General features: G+C 39.8%; 1 protein-coding gene and 1 non-coding gene across 2 annotated transcripts; one reads left to right on the forward strand and one right to left on the reverse strand.

Moving 5' to 3' along the window:
- Window positions 1–290: 290 nt before the first annotated feature.
- On the forward strand, window positions 291–10,154 carry tmem44 (transmembrane protein 44). Its single transcript, XM_023401362.2, is given in 12 exon segments — window positions 291–1,311; window positions 1,618–1,729; window positions 2,140–2,266; window positions 2,340–2,430; window positions 2,681–2,838; window positions 2,982–3,068; window positions 3,199–3,369; window positions 3,593–3,751; window positions 4,029–4,082; window positions 4,244–4,384; window positions 7,782–7,930; window positions 7,932–10,154. Coding segments are annotated over 11 exon segments (1,275 nt in total). The 5' UTR covers window positions 291–1,311; window positions 1,618–1,640; the 3' UTR covers window positions 7,981–10,154.
- Window positions 1,231–1,303, reverse strand: trnav-aac (transfer RNA valine (anticodon AAC)). Its single transcript has one exon. It is a non-coding gene; the product is annotated as a tRNA-Val (tRNA).
- Window positions 10,155–10,830: the final 676 nt, after the last annotated feature.

The raw sequence follows: 10,830 nt of genomic DNA on the forward strand, positions 1-10,830 counted from the left end.
CCTGGTCTTCCGCGTGACAGCCTGCCTATCTCCAACATATCCAATGGAGATAGGCAGGCTGTCACTGTCAATGTGACTGTGACTTAAGTTTGAGAAAGATGGTACAAAGTTGTTTCTACTGGATGCTGTTATATTACATGACCTTTGCTCTGGTGCGATGATTTAGGTGACCTCTTTCAGCAGGAAACAAAGAAGCTCTCCCCGTCGGGGAATCAAACCCTGGTCTTCCGCGTGACAGGCGGAGATACTGTCCACTATACTAACAAGGACTGTCACATCACCCACATCTGCCATGTTGTCGGATTGCTGGTGCATTTACCGGGTTGCACTCTTCACCTGGTGCCATTTGGACATTACCTAGGATTCCTTGAGTTATGTGCCCATAAGCTTTTTCCACATTCAACTCCTGCAGCATTCATCAGTGAAGAACTGGTGTCCAGTTCCAAAAGCAGCGTGGAAACCATGAGGCTGCTCCTGGTTCAATGGTTCCCATGTTTGCTGTCCCTGGCATGAGCTTGGCTTGAGCTCACGTGTAACAGGTTAAGCAATGATAGATAAAACAGCAGGAGAGAGGAGCCATCCCCTTCCTATCTGAACATCCACACTTGCTGACAACGACACAGAGTGTTAGCCTTCCAACATATCCAATGAAGATAAGCAGGCTGTCACTGTCACTGTGACTTAAGTTTGAGAAAGATTGTAAAAGGTGGTTTCTACTGGATGTTGTTGTATTATGTGACCTTTGCTCTGGTGCAATGCTGTAGATGCGCTGTTTCAGGAGGAAATAAGGAAACTTTCCCCGTTTGGGAAGGTGGAGATACGGACGACTATGCTAATGTCTACTAATGCTACATGTACAAACCAACATTCACTGTCGCTGACATGAACTGATTTCTTGTTGTTTTTATCCAGCCTTCCAACGATGTTTTTGGTAACATAATAAGTCAAGTGGAGATATAAAGGTTACAAATCACAGTCACTGTCTGTCTTCGCGTGGTTCCATAAAACCTTGAATGGAGAAACTTTTTTCCACCCAGTGCCTTTGGGACACTACTCAGGATTCCTTGAGTTGTGTGATCATAAGCGTTTTCATCCATTTAACCCATTCAGCAGAAAGATCACACAAAGTTGTGTGTGCTGGATGTTGTTGCATCACCTGACATTCGCTCTGTTGCGACCATCTAGACTGCCACTATCACATCAGGTTGGTTCTGTGAATATGGATAAAGTTGTTTCCGCCCGGTCTCGAACCGGGGACCTTTCGCGTGTTAGGCGAACGTGATAACCACTACACTACGGAAACTGTTATCGGTAAGTAATTTCTGCTCATCACTCTTCGAAGTTAATAAGGTTATCCATCAGCGTTTTAATCCAGGAAGCACTATGATTATAGTTGTAGCTAATAACCCCTTTGTGGCTTTGGCTTGGTCACAGTGACCTGTTTTGACAGGTGGTTATAATGTAATAATGTTTTTGGTTGCTAATTCGAAACCAGGTGGAAACAGCCTAGTTTTTGTAACATTATTTTTAATATCATGCTTTGTAACTTGAACATTTCCTTATTTAATTATATACGTTTGTATTTATATTAAAATGCATGTATTTCTGTTGTTACAGGGCAAGGTGGCATCTTTCCTCTGATGCACAGTAAGGGCATTCTGCCATTCGCTCTTTGCTGCTGGAGTCATGCCTCCCTCTGCAGTGTGAAGACATACCTTTGTCATACTAGGTAAACCCCTCCTTTAAATATGTAAGCCTTTGGATCGTGCGTCTGACGCGCGTTGCTTGCATGGCTGAATCGGTGCGTGAATCCGTTTTTTTTCCTTCAGTAACACGGAATGTAGAAGTATTTGTAATAAATATGGGGGGGCGTAAGATGATTGCTGATGAGAAAACCGGTCAAGGCTCGAACAATTACTCCACTAATCTGCTCGCTTTTTACGTGGATTCAATCGCCACCTGTTTTTCTGATGAGGCAGACAAACTTTGCATCCCCATCGCTTTCAGCTCTCTGTCTGCGCTGCTTTTACTTTTGTCGTGCCTTGTGTAAGTAGTTTTCATTGCAACGTTTGCTTCAGCGATTTAGGCTACTGAAACTGTTCTCTTCCATTAAACATAGGCTATGTCAAATTGTTTAAGGCTTGTGCATCAGAAGTGCAAATGTGGTGGAGAAAATCCGGGAGAAACCGTCATTTTCTTCTACTGCTTCCTCGGTAACCTGTGCAGCACTGTTGGAGCCATTCTGTCTAGACAGCTTTATATTCAGGTAACAGATTTACTCGTGGTACTTTTAATTTATTGCAGCCACAATTAACTTACTTTTGGTTTGTCCTCTTTAGATTTTAATGGGTGCTCTTGCTGCTACAGTGGATGCTGTCAATGTTGTGTCTTGCTATTTCACAGTGTTCTTCTGCTGGAATTCAAAGAGAGGTAGGTTTAGAGCCATATAATAATAATGCAAATATGAACATACCCAGATCTTTTGTTCAAATGTTCAAACAAAGTGCAAAAAGGTAGCAAAGGTGTTTTAGTACTAGCACCTAGCTGGCCAAACCCTCTAGGCAAAACTGTAAGGAGACTTATCAGAGGAGCTCCAGAGACAAGCAAACAAGTGAACAGGACAACTCTTGAACTGGTTCCAACTGCAACCATCGTATCTCATGTGTGTGTTCTCTATTAGGAAGGAGGCTGAGGATGATGCAGAGACGGAGGAGACAGCACCTCCTTGCGGTGTGCATATTGATGGTGGTTGCAGGAGGCTTTCTGAAGTCCAGGGTTAGCCACCACACGGCAGATAGGACTCTCAGTGGGAGGAAACTTCTGAATGTCCCCCTTCAAGTAATTATTCACTTAACTTATAAACATGCACATATAAACTTGTTGAAATGTATGTCTTCCAGTTTAGTCAATTCTGATAAAATATTTTTATTAAAGTATGTTGTATGTAATGTTTTAGCATGTCAAAACGCTTATTTTAACAGGACAACAGTGAAATCCTTGGTTACATACTGGGCTTGATCTCTTTTGTCATTGCCTGTACCTCCAGATTCCCTGCAGTCTGCAGAGCCGTAAGTTACAAAGAGTACACAAGTATTTTGATGCCATAGCCACTCAACTTCATGTTCTTATTGCCTTCCCAAATCTGTTCCCAGCAATAGATCACTTTGAAAGGAATGACATTTACTTTTTCCCCTTTAGTACAGAGGACAAATGTTGACCCAGGCCTACATGTTCTCAGGACTGCTGTGCTCGCTGGCTGGTGCCCTCTACACTGCTGCCATACTCCTCTACGACACTCAGCCTGAGTTTCTTCTGAGAGTCATGCCATGGCTGCTGTCAGCAATATGCTGTGTTATTCTGGATCTTCTTGTATCCTTGAACAGCACAGTAAGACTGTCTCCAACTAAGTCTATTAGGCTCAGGGATTCAGCTGCCAAAAAACGACATAACAGAATCATATATTCCCATTAAAATCAGAGCTAGTGTGCAGTACAGCTAGATTGAAATAATGTCTTGAATAGCTTAAATGTATGTGAATTGTACTGATTTTCAATCAGGTGTGATCCATTGACCTTTTACTCAACATCATCAGATTCTAGTCCTCCACTGGAGCAAGAGAGGAACCAGGCAGCACCTTATGAGGTTTTCTCCAGACACAGAGAGCCTATTGGGTGGCTCAGGCATTCTCACTGAGGAGAAAGGTGTTGTGAAGAAACACAGAAAACAAAAAGTTAAGTCAGCAGAAACAAAAGTAAGTCTTCTTTGAACTTTATGCTGCTTTTTTGGCTTTCCTAAGCCTTAGGAATGATACAGGAATATTCTGTTACGCTAATTGCGTAGGCAAGGCTACTGCTTGCATTTCATTTAAATCTTGATCTCAGTGAGACTTCCTGAATAAGAAAGTATTAACTAATTGCTTTATATTTAACATTGACAATAAAGGGTTTTACTCACTGTGCTATTTCACTCATTAATGTATCAGCTTAGCTGAGTCATGTTTAATCTTTTAATGTTGTAAAAATCTCCAGAAGATGACTGAAATGGGCCATTACATGGATGTCAATACTCACCCTGCAAGAAAAGTAAGCAAAGAATCTGCTGTGACAGACTTTTCACAACAGTAATAAGTTTCTTTGTGTGCAAGAACAATAATGTTTCTTTCTTTCTTTTAAAATGTCATTGCATATTTTTCTTCCTCCTTAGTCAGTGAATACAAGTAGAAACAGTTGTGTTCTGTTTGCAGATATGTCTAAAAGAGGTGACATTGTCCAAGGAGGAGGCGGAGGACCAGCCTCTCAACAGGACAGTGCGAGTGATCAGAGTAGATAGTTTCTGTTTTTCAGATACATCCTGTGACTCGTCACTAGTCAGTTCTGATCTGGAGGTGGGTTGAATGAATTAACTACAGTGCCTACAGTGTGCATTATTTAACCTCTGTTGGTGACATCAAGTACGAAGTGGAAATGAGTAAGGTAACCAGTCACAACAGAGAGCCAAGGAAAATGTTACATGTTTCAAACAGGATCAGTACATCAGTGCAAAGTATTAATAATATTGTTTTTCAACAAGTTCCTAAATAATTATCATTAGTATTTATAGCCCTTTTTAACTCTGGATATTTTGACGTCACAGTAGAAAAAGCTCGGGTGTAAAAAATATAGTTAATGATTCAGCATTTCTGAAGTAGACTGTGTCAAGTATATATGGATCAACAATAATGTTTGCTAGTTTCTAACTTTGGCTTAAGTTACAGTTTAGCTAACTAAAGTTAGCTAGCTGATGGCGCGTCCTTTCAATTATAATGTTGGCTAGGCATTTCATTACCAATATAATAATTATATAATTATATTATAAAATCCATGTGTGCTGAAGGCAAAGTAATTGCATTAGCAGTGGTGGAAAGTAATTAAGTCCATTTAGTCTAAGTATTGCTGTAATGTAGAATTTTTGGATACTTATATTTCCACTTCCACTCCACTACAGTTCAGAAGGAAATATTGTTCTTTTTATTCCACTACATTATTTGACAGATTTAGTTAAACAAGCACGATACTTTAAGAACTGTAATATTTTAGTTCACTGAAGCATGTGCCTGCATTGTACTGGGTTCCCTTTCACCCTGGTGAAAAAGTTGACCCCCCTGATTGTCAATGAAAATTTGCACTCTGTCTACACTGTTGCATAGATATTTATTCTGCAATCATTAACAATGGTTTTAGGAAAAAGCTTTGCCCAGGAAACTGAAAGTGAAAGCTGGTTTAAACAGTGATCTCAGATGTACTGCTCATTAAGTGTGTTAATGAAGCTATGAAGTGTACTTTTCAAATTGTACCACTAGGTGGTGGCAGCATGTTAACATAATGGGTGGTGCACAACCACTGTGAAAGGTGTGTTCCTGCTGTTAACTTGTGTTATATCCACGGTGTGACCTGCTGCGATGACTTGAATCTGTTTAGTTTATTGCCTTTTTATATGGGCTTATTTAACAGGCCCATACAAAACAGCAGTGAAGTTCAAAATGGCACAGAAGTTCATGAAGAGGTGAAAGCTATGCTGTTTTATAAATGTTTAAGAACAGACGGACAGATTTTCTGTTTTTACGGTTATTGTGTTTCCTTGAGTGTAATAAACACTAATAAACTTGGAGACACAGCAGTGTCACATAGCTAGATGTGGCTCTGTCCCTTCATGATGAGAATACACATCTGGAGAAAGGTAGTTGAAAGTGTATTTGATGATGGTTGACTTTGCCTTCAGACTTTTGCTTCAGTGGTGTTGCAGTTTATTATCTGAATCAATGTTTGTTCTATCCATATTTAAGAGAAAAGCTACCACAAGCACTTAGAATGCAACTCAGAAGTATCCATAAAAAGAAGCATGTGTGCTTCTGAAAACCAGGCTTTGTGTTTTTCACGTGATGCTCAGGGAAGTAAGTCAGACAGCTGTCCAGAGTTTCTTGTAAGAGGACAACTGTCAGCATGTTTTATAGGATTGATGAGTCAAACTCTATAGAGAGATGAGCATGTGTGCTTGTGGGTTTTGTGGTTAAAAGTGTATGGCAAGGTCATTTGGAAGTAGCATGGGAAACAGGATTTGTATTTTAACTTTGTACTGCAGTGCAGTACAATTGTGCCCAAAATTAAATATTGGCTACATAGTAAAACTGGCCTTGACAGTTCACATTTATATAATTTCCACTCCTCTGAAAGGCATAGTTTTAGTTTGCAAGGGAAGTGAAATTACAAGCTTTTTCCTTCTCAGGCCCTGACGCTCCCAGCCACAAGAGAAACTCCCTCACTTTGCTGCTGTAGAAAGCCAAGCTATGGAGGATGTCATTTAACTAGAAACAAAGGCAAGGCATGGTGTGAGCACAAACAATTGCAGCTTGATACTGTTCACCCAACAGGAAAAAGCAAATGACGTGAATACCCTTAGCTCAACTCAAATATTCAATGTATTAGTGGCAGCTTAGATCAGTGCAGCAACATAAAAGTTGAATCTGTACACTCCTGACAATGAGAGGTAATCTTGGCTGATCAGTACTGAACAGATCTCTAATCTGTAGTCTTTCTAAACAAAGATAACAGCGGGTAAAGTCATAGATTTGTCCCTCTCTGTCTGGAACTCTCTCTACTTGCTAGTAAGCATTAACAGAAGCTGTTTACTTGGTGATTTAACAGAAAGATTGCTTCCTTTCAAGTGTTTAATGTTTAATCCTTAATACACAGAACTCTAGATGACTTCCAGATTGTCAGTGAAAAAATCTCACTTTTTACTTGATTGCAACACTTTTCCTCTACATTAAACCCTGAGGTTCTGCAACTGTAAAATGATTCACAGTGCGAGCACATTTTAGAATTATTTACATAGAAGATGAATTACATTTTTTTTCTGCTTTTCACAATAACTCCATAATCGTTGATCATGATAAAACCACACAACATTTTGGAGTGTGATGCCTGTCTAAACTGAGCAGTCAGAGCTCTCTGAACTTACCACAACTCAAATTGTCTATTGTACTGTGTGATCCTTGCACATTTCTGCTGAGTGCTGGTTCTTCGCTATGCTGAGGTGGTGTGGGTTGGGTGAGGTGGGTGAGGTGGGGGGTCGACTGAGGGGTACAGTGAGGGGTGGATTTGTTTGAGATTTGCCTTGTGGCCCAATTGTTCTGCTGTAAAGGATCTTTGATTAAAGACCAAAACTGGGCAGGGCCTGTCTGCCTAGGAAGTAGTGCAAAATGGTTGCCTTGTCTATAGGGGGCCAGTGCTACCCTCTGCTATTTTGGGAGATGTTTATGGTCTCTTGTGGGATGGCTCCTGGCCTGGAATTTAACTGTGTATGAACACTGCTAAACATTTCATATTGTAGGTTTAGTTAATGTGCTCATACAGGATTAGTCATTAAAACAGTCAAATACACTTCCAGTATCTCTAACATAACAATCAACCAGCGTTGAAAGGGACAAGGTTCAGAGAAAGAAATGACAAATATTCTTAATGTTGCTAAAACGCCTAAGTATGATGGAACTACTATGAAATGTCAGTTAATTGACAAAAAAAAAACACCATTACATATCCCTCCTTTATGCCTTAAAGGTGCCCTGTGGAAGAAAACTCCACAGACCACCTTCTTTTTAAAATTGTCACCAAGGCACGTTAGAGTAAGTAATATTAGCTACAAAGATGACTTGGTAACATGACAACATGGTAGAATATGACATATCTTAATCCTTCCACTGCAATTCTCCATGATAATACATTTGACTTGTCCATATATTCCAGTGGGATTTTGAAGAGGCAAATGGCCAGTGGAGAGAACCAACAACAAAACAACAGCAAGGGGATGAGTTCCCCCTCCAAGAGTGGCCAGCAAACCCCAGACCCTTTAACATCTGTACCTGTGCCATGTCTGGACTCTCACAGAAAACTGTCTGGTGAAGAAGAGGGGAAGTATGTCTCTGCTGTAAGTCTGGCTAAATGACAAAGAACTGTCATTTTCAGTTAGTAATGTGTTAGATATATTGTACACACCTGGTGCTTTAATTTGAGATGTAATAAAATCTGCAAACATTGACCTTTTGTCCATCTCATTTTAGTGCATCACTTAACAGTCTAGCTAATGTGTGTGTGTGCACTAAACTGTAACATTAACTGATCAATGTTGGTAAATTGATTGTGAAAAGTTTTGGCTGATAACAGTGACTGTTTTATTCTTATTTTATTATTGTCTCTAACTTGTGGCTGTTTGTTACTGCATAGCAACAAATACCTTTGCTGTAAAAACTCTGTCCTGACTGCGTTCATCGAGCCCTTTGAGAACTGATATCTGTTAGGAAGGTTTACGGAAAAGACCTCCCCTAATAAAACAATATTGCTCCCTTGCTGCCTTGCAAGGTTATTGGGTCATATCCTGTATTTTGCTAGTCAACCTGGGTTATCAGGGCTGGACTGGGAAAAGGGCCGGCAGAGCAGATAAGCGGCAGACTAGACGGCCAGAGCTTGTCTGTCCTCTTCATCATCCCTCAGACCTCCGTCCATCTGGCTGCTGTGGAGCTTTAAAGAAAGATGCTAGAGCAACTAACTAGGGCGTTTTTAACTGAATGGACTTCCTTATGCCTGATAACCAAACAATACAAAGATAAGAGCAAAGTTATGAAGTACATTTCACTCCTCCCTGTTACATTTCCTCAAGTGACATGTCTGTCTGAGACATATGACTGGGACAAATGACTGGGAAACAACTAATATAAAGTGTAACAAAGCAATTGCTGATATCAGCAGTAGCAATTAATGTCACTTAACACCCTGTTTGTCATGTAAACATGACTCCAATTGGGCTGGGACATAATTCAATTATATTGTTCATTGAATTGCACAAACATAATATCAAGATTATATGATCTTGTTATTGTTTTACCAATTTATGTTAATGATTAATAAATTTGAGCAAGCTGTAATTCAAATTTAGCAAACTTTGCTGTTAAAGTTAATATTTGACACATAAAGAATGTCACAATTATGAAAAATGTATTGCCTTCATGTGTGAAAGCAATGACTTTATCTGTGATTTTGCATAGATTTGATTGATTTGATACATATACTGTATATACATAATGTTTTCAACAATATCGTCCAGCCCTGCTGATAGTATCTTTGTCATCTTTCATTCAGTCAGTGCGTCATATAATCTACTTATGTAACAGTGTAGTCTTTAAGACCTTAGGAATGTGAGAAATGAACCCACAATGAAAAGCTAAAGTTGCTGATGGACATGGATGTATCCCATGGGTGTAGCTTGGGTAAGAGTCCTGAAATCTGAGATGATCTGAATGAGGTTAGTCATTATACACATAATACCTGTAGCATATGTTACATAATATGTCTCCTTGGTTTAACTGGTGCATTATCTATTGTAATAGATTAGATGTAATAGATCCATTTGGTTGTTCACCTGAGAACCATTTTGGAAATAGACCAAAACACAAATTGTTTTTCATCTGTATTTCTGAACAGATCCAATACACAAAAAATGTGTTTGTACTCCATTAATGCCATCTGAAGTTATGATAAATGCTGAGCTAGCATTGTTCCATCTCTGGGCCTCATCTCTGTCTCTTCTGAGATTGGGTGAAAGGAAAACAAACCATGTATCCCACATAAAAAGGTGGAATTCTGTTTGCAGAGATGATCAAGAGCAAGGATTAGCACATCTGAAGCAGCAGCGGGTAATGGGCCTTTCTGTTTTTCTTGGCCTGTACGTCAGTGATCGCTCCACTGCAGAGGACATGGAAGATGGTTGATGGGTGATTTGAGGCTGCAGGACATTTTGTTCACCTTGCAAGTTGGCCAGGAGGGGAGAGGGGAAATTGTTCAACACAAAATCCTGAACAAGCGAGGAATAAATCAGAAACTGAATGCTGATTAATGAATACCTACTAGTTACTGATTAAGGATTATGTAATAGATGATGGTGAGTTTAACACATAGCTCGGTTTTCTCATCATAAATAGTAGCCTACCACGCCGTCTGTGAAAACAGTTCTATGATGTCTTCTGAGGGCACCAGGCGATTTAGGCTGCATTATGGGAAATGCAGCATTTAGTGTTTATGCCAGCTGACCCACACATGAGAATAAAAGTTGGTATATGTCTCCTGCTTTGCTTCACCCATTCTTGATCCCATCTGTCACTTGCAAGACCCTACACTTTCTGAATGCCTAATAAAAAATCAATCAAGATCCACTTTGATGAACTAACGTTTAAGACTTTTTTCATGATGTTTGCCATGGTTGGATTAACCTGCTTTTGGGTCCCAGAGCACAACGTTATTTATTTATTGTAACCTTATGTGTTTCTTTAATGTACAATTTCAGTTTTAAAAGTTACTACTAACTGCATCTGTCAGATAAATGTAGATGTGTAAAAAGTACAGTATTTTCCTCAGAAATGTACTGGAGTAGAAGCATTTATTACTGAACAAGCCTATCAGGCACAGGCCCATGGGTCCAAGGGATCGGGTGGCGGGGCTTTAAAAGGGGCCCTTTGTGTCACAATCCGTCCATAAGTATAACTACCATGAAATGGAAGTACTCAAGTACAGTACCTCAAAATTGTACAAATACAGTACTTTAATAAACGTACTTAGTTATATTACGCCACTGGTGAGCTAAAAAGACACCATGACTCATTATTACCTCACCATGATATAGGGTAACATTTTTAGAATCGTTTTTTAAAGCTGCGACAGGTGAGAATAAACGAGCTCCTTCTTACACATGTAAAGTAGTCACTGTAGATTAATGGGCGGTACACCCCCCCACACACACCCCCCC

This window comes from Seriola lalandi, unplaced genomic scaffold (assembly GCF_002814215.2).
Source record: "Seriola lalandi dorsalis isolate HSWRI2012SDOR001 ecotype SW California unplaced genomic scaffold, Sedor1 jcf7180002053619, whole genome shotgun sequence".
Classification (NCBI taxonomy): Eukaryota; Metazoa; Chordata; class Actinopteri; order Carangiformes; family Carangidae; genus Seriola; species Seriola lalandi.